Raw genomic sequence first — 14,842 nt, forward strand, 5'->3', positions numbered from 1 at the left:
GATAGATAGGAGATAGATAGATAGATAGGAGATAGATAGATAGATAGGAGATAGATAGATAGATAGGAGATAGATAGATAGATAGATAGGAGATAGATAGATAGATAGGAGATAGATAGATAGATAGGAGATAGATAGATAGATAGATAGATAGATAGGAGATAGATAGATAGATAGGAGATAGATAGATAGATAGATAGATAGATAGGAGATAGGAGATAGATAGATAGATAGATAGGAGATAGATAGGAGATAGATAGGAGATAGATAGATAGATAGGAGATAGATAGATAGGAGATAGATAGATAGGAGATAGATAGATAGGAGATAGATAGATAGGAGATAGATAGATAGATAGAAGATAGATAGATAGGAGATAGATAGATAGGAGATAGATAGATAGGAGATAGATAGATAGGAGATAGATAGATAGGAGATAGATAGATAGGAGATAGATAGATATAGATGCTCTCGGCCTGTGGAGGTGTGTTAGGCTGCAGTGCAGATGTAGCAGAGCCGGTAGCTGCTGTATGTAGTGAGGGGTTAGGTTGTTCTATTAGTATTGGGGGCAGAGTGGGGGTCGGGGGCAGTGGGGGGGGGTCGGGGGTAGTGGGGGGGTCGGGGGCAGAGTGGGGTCGGACCCTCTTTTGTCTGGGCGGCGGAGGCCGTGTGATGGAGCTGCTGCTGATATTTGGCATGACGCACACTTCTTCCCTGCGCAGATCTCATTGGTCTCGGCTCCTGTCTCCGTACACTAGATCCTTGGCATCCCCCCTGCCCACCCGCCCTGGCACTCTGCGTATAAAACGCCACACCCTTAGGAGGGGATGAGACAGAGCATCGCAGCATCCGAGCACCGCAGAGCAGCAGCATGGTGTCGCCTCTGGTCCTCTGCCTCCTGGCTGGAATACTACACGGAGGTGAGCGCCGCACAGCATCTCACATGTAGCAGAGCCGAGTGTGTCATCAGTGGTACCTGCACCATCAGGTGCACAGACACCGCCAGCTCTGCTACATCACAGCCACTGCCTGTACCCTGTGTGTGATACATCCAGTACTGGATCCAGGAGACATAGTCAGCTCTGCTACATCACAGCCACTGCCTGTACCCTGTATGTGTGATACCTCCTGTACTGGATCCAGGAGACATAGTCAGCACTGCTACATCACTGCCGCTGTCTGTACCCTGTATGTGTGATACATCCAGTACTGGATCCAGGAGACATAGTCAGCTCTGCTACATCACCGCCGCTGTCTGTACCCTGTGTGTGTGTGATACATCCAGTACTGGATCCAGGAGACACAGTCAGCTCTGCTACATCACAGCCGCTGCCTGTACCCTGTATGTGTGTGATACCTCCAGTACTGGATCCAGGAGACACAGTCAGCTCTGCTACATCAGAGCCGCTGCCTGTACCCTGTGTGTGTGAGTGATACCACCAGTACTGGATCCAGGAGACACAGTCAGCTCTGCTACATCACAGCCACGGTCTGTACCCTGTGTGTGTGTGATACCTCCAGTACTGGATCCAGGAGACACAGTCAGTCCTGCTACATCACTGCCACGGTCTGTACCCTGTGTGTGTGTGATACCTCCAGTACTGGATCCAGGAGACACAGTCAGCTCTGCCACATCAGAGCCACTGCCTGTACCCTGTGTGAGTGTGATACCCCCTGCACTGGATCCAGGAGACACAGTCAGCCCTGCTACATCACTGCCACTGTCTGTACCCTGTATGTGTGTGATACCTCCAGTACTGGATCCAGGAGACACAGTCAGCTCTGCTACATCAGAGCCGCTGCCTGTACCCTGTGTGTGTGTGATATACCTCCAGTACTGGATCCAGGAGACACAGTCAGCTCTGCTACATCAGAGCCACTGCCTGTACCCTGTGTGTGTGTGATACCTCCAGTACTGGATCCAGGAGACACAGTCAGCCCTGCTACATCACTGCCACTGTCTGTACCCTGTGTGTGTGTGATACCTCCAGTACTGGATCCAGGAGACACAGTCAGCCCTGCTACATCAGAGCCGCTGCCTGTACCCTGTGTGTGTGTGATATACCTCCAGTACTGGATCCAGGAGACACAGTCAGCTCTGCTACATCAGAGCCACTGCCTGTACCCTGTGTGTGTGTGATATACCTCCAGTACTGGATCCAGGAGACACAGTCAGCTCTGCTACATCACAGCCACTGCCTGTACCCTGTGTGTGTGTGTGATACCTCCAGTACTGGATCCAGGAGACATAGTCAGCTCTGCTACATCACTGCCACGGTCTGTACCCTGTATGTGTGATACATCCAGTACTGGATCCAGGAGACACAGTCAGCACTGCTACATCACAGCCGCTGTCTGTACCCTGTGTGAGTGTGATACCTCCAGTACTGGATCCAGGAGACACAGTCAGCTCTGCTACATCAGAGCCACTGCCTGTACCCTGTGTGAGTGTGATATACCTCCAGTACTGGATCCAGGAGACACAGTCAGCTCTGCTACATCACAGCCGCTGTCTGTACCCTGTGTGAGTGATACATCCAGTACTGGATCCAGGAGACACAGTCAGCTCTGCTACATCAGAGCCACTGCCTGTACCCTGTTTGAGTGTGATACCTCCAGTACTGGATCCAGGAGACACAGTCAGCTCTGCTACATCAGAGCCACTGCCTGTACCCTGTGTGAGTGTGATATACCTCCAGTACTGGATCCAGGAGACACAGTCAGCTCTGCTACATCACAGCCGCTGCCTGTACTGGATCCAGGAGACACAGTCAGCTCTGCTACATCACAGCCACTGCCTGTACTGGATCCAGCGCCACTACCACTGTCTGAGCAATGTCTGACTGTGACGCACATCGAAACAGAAGGGAGCGAGGAGCAGAGGGGAGCGAGGAGCAGAGGGGAGCGAGGAGCAGAGGGGAGCAGAGGGGAGCGGGGAGCAGAGGGGAGCGAGGAGCAGAGGGGAGCAGAGGGGAGCGAGGAGCAGAGGGGAGCAGAGGGGAGCGAGGAGCAGAGGGGAGCGAGGAGCAGAGGGGAGCGGGGAGCAGAGGGGAGCGGGGAGCAGAGGGGAGCGGGGAGCAGAGGGGAGCGGGGAGCAGAGGGGAGCAGAGGGGAGCGAGGAGCAGAGGGGAGCGAGGAGCAGAGGGGAGCGAGGAGCAGAGGGGAGCGAGGAGCAGAGGGGAGCGAGGAGCAGAGGGGAGCGGGGAGCAGAGGGGAGCGAGGAGCAGAGGGGAGCGAGGAGCAGAGGGGAGCGAGGAGCAGAGGGGAGCGGGGAGCAGAGGGGAGCGGGGAGCAGAGGGGAGCGAGGAGCAGAGGGGAGCGGGGAGCAGAGGGGAGCGGGGAGCAGAGGGGAGCAGAGGGGAGCGAGGAGCAGAGGGGAGCAGAGGGGAGCGAGGAGCAGAGGGGAGCAGAGGGGAGCGAGGAGCAGAGGGGAGCAGAGGGGAGCGAGGAGCAGAGGGGAGCAGAGGGGAGCGAGGAGCAGAGGGGAGCAGAGGGGAGCGAGGAGCAGAGGGGAGCAGAGGGGAGCGGGGAGCAGAGGGGAGCAGAGGGGAGCGAGGCAGAGCAGGAGGGGACTGAGACCGGTCATTTATATCCTGTACATGTACAAAGCGGCCACATATACCAGAGCGCTGTACAGAGAGCATCACTCCTTGTCCCCAGGGGCCCATAACCTCCTCACAGGGTCCGAGGTACCAGGAGGATCCAAATACTAACAACATATAGATGATACACCAGGTGGGAACCAAAGCTGCTGCAGAACTTCATAATACACACCTCAGCTGCTGCAGAACTTCATAATACACACCTCAGCCCTAACCCTAACCCCTCTGTCCTCCTCCTCCTCTAGACCCCTCTGTCCTCCTCCTCCTCCAGACCCCTCTGTCCTCCTCCTCCTCCAGACCCCTCTGTCCTCCTCCTCCTCCAGACCCCTCTGTCCTCCTCCTCCTCCAGACCCCTCTGTCCTCCTCCTCCTCCAGACCCCTCTGTCCTCCTCCTCCAGACCCCTCTGTCCTCCTCCTCCTCCTCCAGACCCCTCTGTCCTCCTCCTCCAGACCCCTCTGTCCTCCTCCTCCAGACCCCTCTGTCCTCCTCCTCCAGACCCCTCTGTCCTCCTCCTCCAGACCCCTCTGTCCTCCTCCTCCAGACCCCTCTGTCCTCCTCCTCCAGACCCCTCTGTCCTCCTCCTCCAGACCCCTCTGTCCTCCTCCTCCAGACCCCTCTGTCCTCCTCCTCCAGACCCCTCTGTCCTCCTCCTCCAGACCCCTCTGTCCTCCTCCTCCAGACCCCTCTGTCCTCCTCCTCCTCCTCCAGACCCCTCTGTCCTCCTCCTCCAGACCCCTCTGTCCTCCTCCTCCAGACTCCTCTGTCCTCCTCCTCCAGACTCCTCTGTCCTCCTCCTCCAGACTCCTCTGTCCTCCTCCTCCAGACTCCTCTGTCCTCCTCCTCCAGACTCCTCTGTCCTCCTCCTCCAGACTCCTCTGTCCTCCTCCTCCTCCAGACCCCTCTGTCCTCCTCCTCCTCCAGACCCCTCTGTCCTCCTCCTCCTCCAGACCCCTCTGTCCTCCTCCTCCTCCAGACCCCTCTGTCCTCCTCCTCCTCCAGACCCCTCTGTCCTCCTCCTCCTCCAGACCCCTCTGTCCTCCTCCTCCTCCAGACCCCTCTGTCCTCCTCCTCCTCCAGACCCCTCTGTCCTCCTCCTCCTCCAGACCCCTCTGTCCTCCTCCTCCTCCAGACCCCTCTGTCCTCCTCCTCCTCCAGACCCCTCTGTCCTCCTCCTCCTCCAGACCCCTCTGTCCTCCTCCTCCTCCAGACCCCTCTGTCCTCCTCCTCCTCCAGACCCCTCTGTCCTCCTCCTCCTCCAGACCCCTCTGTCCTCCTCCTCCTCCAGACCCCTCTGTCCTCCTCCTCCTCCAGACCCCTCTGTCCTCCTCCTCCTCCAGACCCCTCTGTCCTCCTCCTCCTCCAGACCCCTCTGTCCTCCTCCTCCTCCAGACCCCTCTGTCCTCCTCCTCCTCCAGACCCCTCTGTCCTCCTCCTCCTCCAGACCCCTCTGTCCTCCTCCTCCTCCTCCAGACCCCTCTGTCCTCCTCCTCCTCCAGACCCCTCTGTCCTCCTCCTCCTCCAGACCCCTCTGTCCTCCTCCTCCTCCAGACCCCTCTGTCCTCCTCCTCCTCCAGACCCCTCTGTCCTCCTCCTCCTCCAGACCCCTCTGTCCTCCTCCTCCTCCAGACCCCTCTGTCCTCCTCCTCCTCCAGACCCCTCTGTCCTCCTCCTCCTCCTCCAGACCCCTCTGTCCTCCTCCTCCTCCAGACTCCTCTGTCCTCCTCCAGACTCCTCTGTCCTCCTCCAGACTCCTCTGTCCTCCTCCAGACTCCTCTGTCCTCCTCCAGACTCCTCTGTCCTCCTCCAGACTCCTCTGTCCTCCTCCAGACTCCTCTGTCCTCCTCCAGACTCCTCTGTCCTCCTCCAGACTCCTCTGTCCTCCTCCAGACTCCTCTGTCCTCCTCCAGACTCCTCTGTCCTCCTCCTCCTCCAGACTCCTCTGTCCTCCTCCTCCTCCAGACTCCTCTGTCCTCCTCCTCCTCCTCCAGACTCCTCTGTCCTCCTCCAGACTCCTCTGTCCTCCTCCAGACTCCTCTGTCCTCCTCCAGACTCCTCTGTCCTCCTCCAGACTCCTCTGTCCTCCTCCAGACTCCTCTGTCCTCCTCCAGACTCCTCTGTCCTCCTCCAGACTCCTCTGTCCTCCTCCAGACTCCTCTGTCCTCCTCCAGACTCCTCTGTCCTCCTCCAGACTCCTCTGTCCTCCTCCAGACTCCTCTGTCCTCCTCCAGACTCCTCTGTCCTCCTCCAGACTCCTCTGTCCTCCTCCAGACTCCTCTGTCCTCCTCCAGACTCCTCTGTCCTCCTCCTCCTCCAGACTCCTCTGTCCTCCTCCTCCTCCAGACTCCTCTGTCCTCCTCCTCCTCCAGACTCCTCTGTCCTCCTCCTCCTCCAGACTCCTCTGTCCTCCTCCTCCTCCTCCAGACTCCTCTGTCCTCCTCCTCCTCCTCCAGACTCCTCTGTCCTCCTCCTCCTCCTCCAGACTCCTCTGTCCTCCTCCTCCTCCAGACTCCTCTGTCCTCCTCCTCCTCCAGACCCCTCTGTCCTCCTCCTCCTCCAGACTCCTCTGTCCTCCTCCTCCTCCAGACCCCTCTGTCCTTCTCTATCCCCCTCCAGACTCCTCTGTCCTCCTCCTCCTCCAGACTCCTCTGTCCTCCTCCAGACTCCTCTGTCCTCCTCCTCCTCCAGACTCCTCTGTCCTCCTCCTCCAGACCCCTCTGTCCTCCTCCTCCAGACCCCTCTGTCCTCCTCCTCCTCCAGACTCCTCTGTCCTTCTCTATCCCCCTCCAGACCCCTCTGTCCTCCTCCTCCTCCAGACTCCTCTGTCCTTCTCTATCCCCCTCCAGACTCCTCTGTCCTCCTCCTCCTCCAGACTCCTCTGTCCTCCTCCAGACTCCTCTGTCCTCCTCCTCCTCCAGACTCCTCTGTCCTCCTCCTCCTCCAGACCCCTCTGTCCTCCTCCTCCTCCAGACCCCTCTGTCCTCCTCCTCCTCCAGACTCCTCTGTCCTCCTCCTCCTCCAGACCCCTCTGTCCTCCTCCAGACCCCTCTGTCCTCCTCCAGACCCCTCTGTCCTCCTCCAGACCCCTCTGTCCTCCTCCTCCTCCTCCAGACCCCTCTGTCCTCCTCCTCCTCCTCCAGACCCCTCTGTCCTCCTCCTCCTCCTCCAGACCCCTCTGTCCTCCTCCTCCTCCTCCAGACCCCTCTGTCCTCCTCCTCCTCCTCCAGACCCCTCTGTCCTCCTCCTCCTCCTCCAGACCCCTCTGTCCTCCTCCTCCTCCTCCAGACCCCTCTGTCCTCCTCCTCCTCCTCCAGACCCCTCTGTCCTCCTCCTCCTCCAGACTCCTCTGTCCTCCTCCTCCTCCAGACTCCTCTGTCCTCCTCCTCCTCCTCCAGACTCCTCTGTCCTCCTCCTCCTCCAGACTCCTCTGTCCTCCTCCTCCTCCTCCAGACCCCTCTGTCCTCCTCCTCCTCCAGACCCCTCTGTCCTCCTCCTCCTCCAGACCCCTCTGTCCTCCTCCTCCTCCAGACCCCTCTGTCCTCCTCCTCCTCCAGACCCCTCTGTCCTCCTCCTCCTCCAGACCCCTCTGTCCTTCTCTATCCCCCTCCAGATCCCCCGCTATCAGTGACAGGGGTAAGGTATAATTCCAGCATGTGGATCCTTCTTATCTTTGCCCACTGCATTTGATCAGCCCTTATGTACATTAGCTGGAGATGCTCTAGTACTTGGCCGGTATAGATCTAGTATGTGGTGGTCTGTAGTGACGGGTGGGTCACGCAGTATAATTCAGCTGCAGTGATAGACGCTGCACATTTTATGTAGATTTCGGGAATGATCCTATAGATCGATAGAGGCCGGGCCTGAGAGCACTCTATGTCCTGCACGGGGCCTCAGGGGATCCCCACAACATCTTCCTCTATTTTTGACCAGGAAGGCGTCTGGAAAGAGAACAATTAGTTCCAGCAATGATTAGTCATCAGTTTGCAGATGGCGGCGCACAACATGGAAGCCGCCCGGCCCGTCCATCACAGTCCTAACCAAACTCCTGGATGCAGAGGTGGTCTCATAATGGGAACTGTCCACATCTAGTCTCCAAAACCAATGACCCTCAGCCGGATGTGCACAGGCAGAGCCGACATCTGCAAGGATTATAAAGGAGCAGGAGAGTTTCCCTGGGGCTCCGAGAGTTAAGGTCCTTCTCCCAACTGAAGGTTCTCCATGTCCATTGTTTCCACTATAAGACCAAAATCTATTCGAAAAACAGGGGTCCGATGACAACTCCACCAAGATAAACTCATAAACTTCACAACCAGTCAACATTAAATATATCAACTGGTCGCAAAGGGTAGAACCGGCAGGAACCTGAGGGCCTAAGGGACATCACCACCACAAAGCTGCTGCTGTGGAGTTATACCAAAATCCATTGAATATGTTCTTCACATTGGTGACCTTATATCTCTGCTGTGTCGTGTCCATGCTGTAACTTTGGGCCACTCCTTGGTGATCGCTCTGGTTTTAGCCCTTCAAATCTCAAATAGTAATTTTTGCTTTGCTGTAGGAGAACCACCCGATGTCTACGTCTGCGTTGGTAGGTAATGGCCAATCACATGGAAGACACTGGTAGGACCAGCAGTCTAGGTGTTGGGCGAGGCCATGTGGGGTTGGTAATGCAGACCCCCTCCCAGAGGGGTAGTTTAGGTGTTGGGCGAGGCCATGTGGGGTTAGTAATGCAGACCCCCTCCCAGAGGGGTAGTTTAGGTGTTGGGCGAGGCCATGTGGGGTTGGTAATGCAGGCCATCCTCCCAGCGGGGTAGTCTAGGTGTTGGGCAAGGCCATGTGGGGTTGGTAATGCAGACCATCCTCCCAGGGGGGTAGTCTAGGTGCTGGGCAAGGCCATGTGGGGTTGGTAATGCAGACCATTCTCCCAGAGGGGTAGTCTAGGTGTTGGGAAAGGCCACATGGGGTAGGTAATGTAGACCATCCTCCCAGAGGGGTAGTCTAGGTGTTGGGCAAGGCCATGTGGGGTTGGTAATGCAGACCATTCTCCCAGAGGGGTAGTCTAGGTGTTGGGAAAGGCCACATGGGGTAGGTAATGTAGACCATCCTCCCAGAGGGGTAGTCTAGGTGTTGGGCAAGGCCATGTGGGGTTGGTAATGGAGGCCATCCTCCCAGGGGGGTAGTCTAGGTGTTGGGCAAGGCCATGTGGGGTTAGTAATGCAGGCCATCCTCCCAGGGGGGTAGTCTAGGTGTTAGGCAAGGCCATGTGGGGTTGGTAATGCAGACCCCCTCCCAGAGGGGTAGTTTAGGTGTTGGGCGAGGCCATGTGGGGTTAGTAATGCAGACCCCCTCCCAGAGGGGTAGTTTAGGTGTTGGGCGAGGCCATGTGGGGTTGGTAATGCAGGCCATCCTCCCAGCGGGGTAGTCTAGGTGTTGGGCAAGGCCATGTGGGGTTGGTAATGCAGACCATCCTCCCAGGGGGGTAGTCTAGGTGCTGGGCAAGGCCATGTGGGGTTGGTAATGCAGACCATTCTCCCAGAGGGGTAGTCTAGGTGTTGGGCAAGGCCATGTGGGGTTAGTAATGCAGGCCATCCTCCCAGGGGGGTAGTCTAGGTGTTAGGCAAGGCCATGTGGGGTTGGTAATGCAGACCCCCTCCCAGAGGGGTAGTTTAGGTGTTGGGCGAGGCCATGTGGGGTTAGTAATGCAGACCCCCTCCCAGAGGGGTAGTTTAGGTGTTGGGCGAGGCCATGTGGGGTTGGTAATGCAGGCCATCCTCCCAGCGGGGTAGTTTAGGTGCTGGGCAAGGCCATGTGGGGTTGGTAATGCAGACCATCCTCCCAGGGGGGTAGTCTAGGTGTTGGGCAAGGCCATGTGGGGTTGGTAATGGAGGCCATCCTCCCAGAGGGGTAGTCTAGGTGTTGGGCAAGGCCATGTGGGGTTGGTAATGCAGACCCCCTCCCAGAGGGGTAGTCTAGGTGTTGGGCAAGGCCATGTGGGGTTAGTAATGCAGACCCCCTCCCAGGGGGGTAGTCTAGGTGTTGGGCAAGGCCATGTGGGGTTGGTAATGGAGGCCATCCTCCCAGGGGGGTAGTCTAGGTGTTGGGCAAAGCAATGTGGGGTTAGTAATGCAGGCTATCCTCCCAGAGGGGTAGTCTAGGTGTTGGGCAAAGCAATGTGGGGTTAGTAATGCAGGCTATCCTCCCAGAGGGGTAGTCTAGGTGTTGGGCAAAGCAATGTGGGGTTAGTAATGCAGGCTATCCTCCCAGAGGGGTAGTCTAGGTGTTGGGCAAAGCAATGTGGGGTTAGTAATGCAGACCATTCTCCCAGAGGGGTAGTCTAGGTTTTGGGAAAGGCCACATGGGGTAGGTAATGCAGACCACCTCCCAGGGGGGTAGTCTAGGTGTTGGGCAAAGCAATGTGGGGTTAGTAATGCAGACCATCCTCCCAGAGGGGTAGTCTAGGTGTTGACGTGGGCACAGGATCAATGTGAAAAAAGGTCAAACACAAAACGTCATCAGAACCAGAATTGATGAGGAACCGTAGATGAGTTGTCCCAAGTTATTTCCACTGTCCACAGAAACCCCCATTAATCACGAGAAAGTGGAATCAAGCCTCAGGTCCAGTCATTCTCCATCAGCAACATAATCCTGGACCAAGACCACCAAGTCCTGTGTCCCCCTGGCCATGACAACCCTCCCTTCTTCTTTCGACCTCTTGGTAATTAAGATCTCCAGCTTCTTTTTTAGTAGCAAAAGACATGAAGATCAGGACTTTGACCTCAAATCATCTGATATAAGGATATAACTTCAGTCCTAATTACAATCTGCTTTCTGATTCGTGAGATTTCGGCGATTTCCCTCTGGCGATGAGTAGTTTTACTGTGGCGAGAGCATCGTCCCAGCCCCATCTACATAAATAGTAATCGGGGCGAATGGCTCGTCAATAGATAGGTCATCGTGTGGTGGGGTCTGCCGGGGATCACACAGGCGTTCCTAGTACTACATACACCTATGGGTCGGTAGTTGTCATGTGCTAGTACTACGCTGGGTCAGTACCGGTCCTGTGTAACCTTGTCCTCCACAGCTTTGTCTCTGAGCTGCTATCACTGTTCCGTCACCGGGATTGACTGTAACACACAAGAGAAGATGTGTGATAAGAACCAGGACACGTGTATATCCACCATCACGGAGATCAGCACACGTGAGTCTAGACCTCGGGCTCCTTCCATACCGGTGATCACATATCTGCACAATTTTCTTACACTTCTCTCTTCCCCACTAAACAGAAGGTAAAACAACACCAACAAAATACATTGTGAGGTCCTGCGGCACCAAGGACACGTGCAACACCAACTACAGCATCTCCCTCAACGCCACCACCCTGCACGCCACCATCCGCTGCTGCGACAAGGACCGCTGCCCCACCCCGGGCCTGGACGGTAAGTCTCACCTTAGGGTTAGGAGATGCCTCCAGCACCAAACTGATATCTCCTCCCTCTGTTTACCTTGTCAGTACCAAAAGCCATTAACCAAAATGACGTTGAGTGCCCGACGTGCCATGAGGCCAACGACAAGTGCAAAACTACTATGAAGATAAAGTGCACAGGAGAGCAGAAGAAGTGCGTGACCTACACGGCCAAAGACAGTAAGTGCACCGACCTATGCCCAACCTACTCATACTGCAGACTCTAAAGGGTGTTGTCCAAGTCATCTCCTCGGTTCTCACCCTGTAACCTCCTATACAGAGATTCCAGTGCAGGGAGGACACCAGGTAGCTACCTCCTGATGGAGGTTTATTGGTGGTGATGGGTGGCAAGTGGTATAATGCACCAGGGTAAAGGCACAAGCCACAGTCAGGGCTAGTGGAGTTACGAGTCAGGTTGGAGGTAAGGTTAGGCAGCTTTGTAGTTAGAGGTTCAGCACAGGAGATTGGCAAGTCAAGATGAGCAGCAGAAGTGGAGTGGATATATCAGCTGTATGAATGCAGCAAGTATCCTGTGCTAGAAACCCCTCTTAATAAGCCAGGGACCACAGTAGACTTGGGTCTAGGGGGAGTCGTGGAAAAGCGTGGCGGGGAAGTTGAAAGCTCGGTAGTCGGCCAGAAGTAGAGAGTGTGAGAACAACTCAGGGCAGGGGCATCGGATCAGTTCTGACCGCAGGGTTTCCCCGAGATGATGGAGCAAAAAAGCCGCTCGAGATCTTCACTTCCAAAATGTACCAAAAACTTGGACCGACGTGACTGTGTGTTCATCCCACCATAACCTCATTTTCATCTTCCCAACAGCCAAGACGCAGACCTCCTACTCAATCCAAGGCTGCGCCTCCGAAAACGTCTGCGCCATGAAGAACGTGACCACGCTGCCCTTCGACCACATCCTGTCCACCAAGTTTGACTGCAGCAGCCACGCCGCGTCTCAGCTCCCCGGTCTCTTCTTCCCAGTAGCCGTCGTCATCGCCACGCTCAAGCTGCTGTCATAATATCCATCCACCCCTTATCCCCAAACTACAAGGCCCTTCCTAAGGGAACTTCACGTCAACCCATCCCGGGCAGGAACGCGTCGCGGAGACATAGCCCTAAGTATCCAGGCAGGGCAATGCATGTTTAACTGCTGTGTATTATCTATATAACAGCTCAGATTCATTTCTACACGTATGTTACACGTATGTGCACTACTACTATGTCCCCCTATATCCTAAAGCAGACGTATATGGGAAAGCCTATAACTTATATGCTCCGTGTGCAACAGCAACTGCATGGCTACACTAGTGACTACAGATGGGACACATCACTATATCGCCCTCCGAGGCCAACCGCGCCCTGCCGCCATATCAGATAGCGAGCGATATGATCCAAACCTTCCCCAGGTATGCCAGGGCATGCTGGGAGATGTAGTTCACTTACTACTAGACCGTCCCACTACCAGGTTGGGATGCGTCTTGTGTATGAGATACACTGTATCACCATCAATGCAATCCTCCTCGGTTTCTGAAATGTCGCTGTAATCGTATTGCGCTGTTCGTTTTATCTTTCTGACTGGAAATATACACGAAATTACAGATTAAATACATTTTGTAATAAAGGCGTCCGGACTCTGTGTGGCTCCAGAACTCGCACCTCATTCCATAAAGGAGATGACTGCGGAGGGGAAGCGTCAGGCACCACAAATCATCCAAAGTCGGTCAATGCTGATCTCCGAGATTTCTGAGACGTTATACTGCCCCCTGCAGCTCATAGACAGTACTGCATGTAACATAGGAGAGTATTCAGAGATGTGGTGACCAATCTTAGTCCTCAGACACAATCAGCAGCAGAAGCTGTGCCTGTAATTACAAGCTTTGTGCTCCACATCTATTATTGTGTCTGCGCTGGTTTTTGGTCCAAGTTTTCACCACATCTTGGGATCCAACACTTTAGAAAACTGTGCACCAAAAGGGGAGTGTTGGTGCTTAGTTCCAAGAGAAAAAAGGTGCACGATCTTAGTGACTCCCCGCACAGCGCATTATACACGGACAATGCCCTTACATGCATCAGGAAGAAGAAGGTGAACCCCGGGGACCTGAGCGGGGAAGCCACACATGCAGGATATCGGGCGCAGGATCTTAGTGATCCCCGCACAGCGCATTATACACGGACAATGCACTTACATACACCAGGAAGAAGAAGGTGAACTCCAGGGACCTGAGCAGGGAAGTGACACATGCAGGATATCGGGCGCAGGATCTTAGTGACTCCCCGCACAGCGCATTATACACGGACAATGCCCTTACATGCATCAGGAAGAAGAAGGTGAACCCCGGGGACCTGAGCGGGGAAGCCACACATGCAGGATATCGGGTGCAGGATCTTAGTGACTCCCCGCACAGCGCATTATACACGGACAATGCACTTACATGCACCAGGAAGAAGAAGGTGAACTCCGGGGACCTGAGCGGGGAAGCGACACATGCAGGATATCGGATGCAGGATCTTAGTGACTCCCCGCACAGCGCATTATACACGGACAATGCACTTACATGCACCAGGAAGAAGAAGGTGAACTCCAGGGACCTGAGCGGGGAAGCGACACATGCAGGATATCGGGCACAGGATCTTAGTGACTCCCTGCACAGCGCATTATACACAGACAATGCACTTACATGCACCAGGAAGAAGAGGGTGAACTCCGGGACCTGAGCGGGGAAGCGACACATGCAGGATATCGGGCGCAGGATCTTAGTGACTCCCCGCACAGCGCATTATACACGGACAATGCACTTACATGCACCAGGAAGAAGAAGGTGAACTCCAGGGACCTGAGCAGGGAAGCGACACATGCAGGATATCAGGCACAGGATCTTAGTGACTCCCCGCACAGCGCATTATACATGGACAATGCACTTACATGCACCAGGAAGAAGAAGGTGAACTCCGGGGACCTGAGCGGGGTAGTGACACATGCAGGATATCGGGCGCAGGATCTTAGTGACTCCCCGCACAGCGCATTATACACGGACAATGCACTTACATACTCCAGGAAGAAAAAGGTGAACTCCAGGGACCTGAGTGGGGAAGCGACACATGCAGGATATCGGGTGCAGGATCTTAGTGACTCCCCGCACAGCGCATTATACACGGACAATGCACTTACATGCACCAGGAAGAAGAAGGTGAACTCCGGGGACCTGAGAGGGGAAGCGACACATGCAGGATATCGGGCACAGGATCTTAGTGACTCCCCGCACAGCACATTATACACAGACAATGCAGTTACATGCACCAGGAAGAAGAAGGTGAACTCCGGGGACCTGAGCGGGGAAGTGACACATGCAGGATATCGGGTGCAGGATCTTAGTGACTCCCCGCACAGCGCATTATACACGGACAATGCACTTACATGCACCAGGAAGAAGAAGGTGAACTCCGGGGACCTGAGCGGGGGAGCGACACATGCAGGATATCGGGCGCAGGATCTTAGTGACTCCCCGCACAGCACATTATACACGGACAATGCACTTACATACTCCAGGAAGAAAAAGGTGAACTCCAGGGACCTGAGTGGGGAAGCGACACATGCAGGATATCGGGTGCAGGATCTTAGTGACTCCCTGCATGGCGCATTATACATGGACAATGCACTTACATGCACCAGGAAGAAGAAGGTGAACTCCAGGGACCTGAGCGGGGAAGTGACACATGCAGGATATCGGGCGCAGGATCTTAGTGACTCCCTGCATGGCGCATTATACACGGACAATGCACTTACAT

The 14,842-nt window shown here is 55.4% G+C and overlaps 1 protein-coding gene across 1 annotated transcript; it reads left to right on the plus strand.

The window, feature by feature from the left end:
• The first annotated feature begins 760 nt into the window (after positions 1 to 760).
• LOC140066239 (phospholipase A2 inhibitor gamma subunit B-like) lies at positions 761 to 12,677 on the plus strand. Its single transcript, XM_072113802.1, has 5 exons — positions 761 to 920; positions 10,682 to 10,798; positions 10,884 to 11,036; positions 11,111 to 11,242; positions 11,882 to 12,677. The coding sequence occupies exons 1-5, from the start codon at positions 872 to 874 to the stop codon at positions 12,073 to 12,075; spliced, it is 645 nt and encodes a 214-aa protein (XP_071969903.1). The 5' UTR covers positions 761 to 871; the 3' UTR covers positions 12,076 to 12,677.
• Positions 12,678 to 14,842: the final 2,165 nt, after the last annotated feature.

This window comes from Engystomops pustulosus, chromosome 6, assembly GCF_040894005.1.
Source record: "Engystomops pustulosus chromosome 6, aEngPut4.maternal, whole genome shotgun sequence".
Taxonomy (NCBI): domain Eukaryota; kingdom Metazoa; phylum Chordata; class Amphibia; order Anura; family Leptodactylidae; genus Engystomops; species Engystomops pustulosus.

Bases quoted from the DNA above. Each gene is read 5' to 3' on its own strand.
- LOC140066239 (XM_072113802.1), top strand. From the start codon at position 872: ATGGTGTCGCCTCTGGTCCTCTGCCTCCTGGCTGGAATACTACACGGA. The intron at 10,799-10,883 runs GTGAGTCTAGAC...CCCACTAAACAG, and splicing joins CATCACGGAGATCAGCACAC to AAGGTAAAACAACACCAACA. The intron at 11,037-11,110 runs GTAAGTCTCACC...TTACCTTGTCAG, and splicing joins CCCCACCCCGGGCCTGGACG to TACCAAAAGCCATTAACCAA.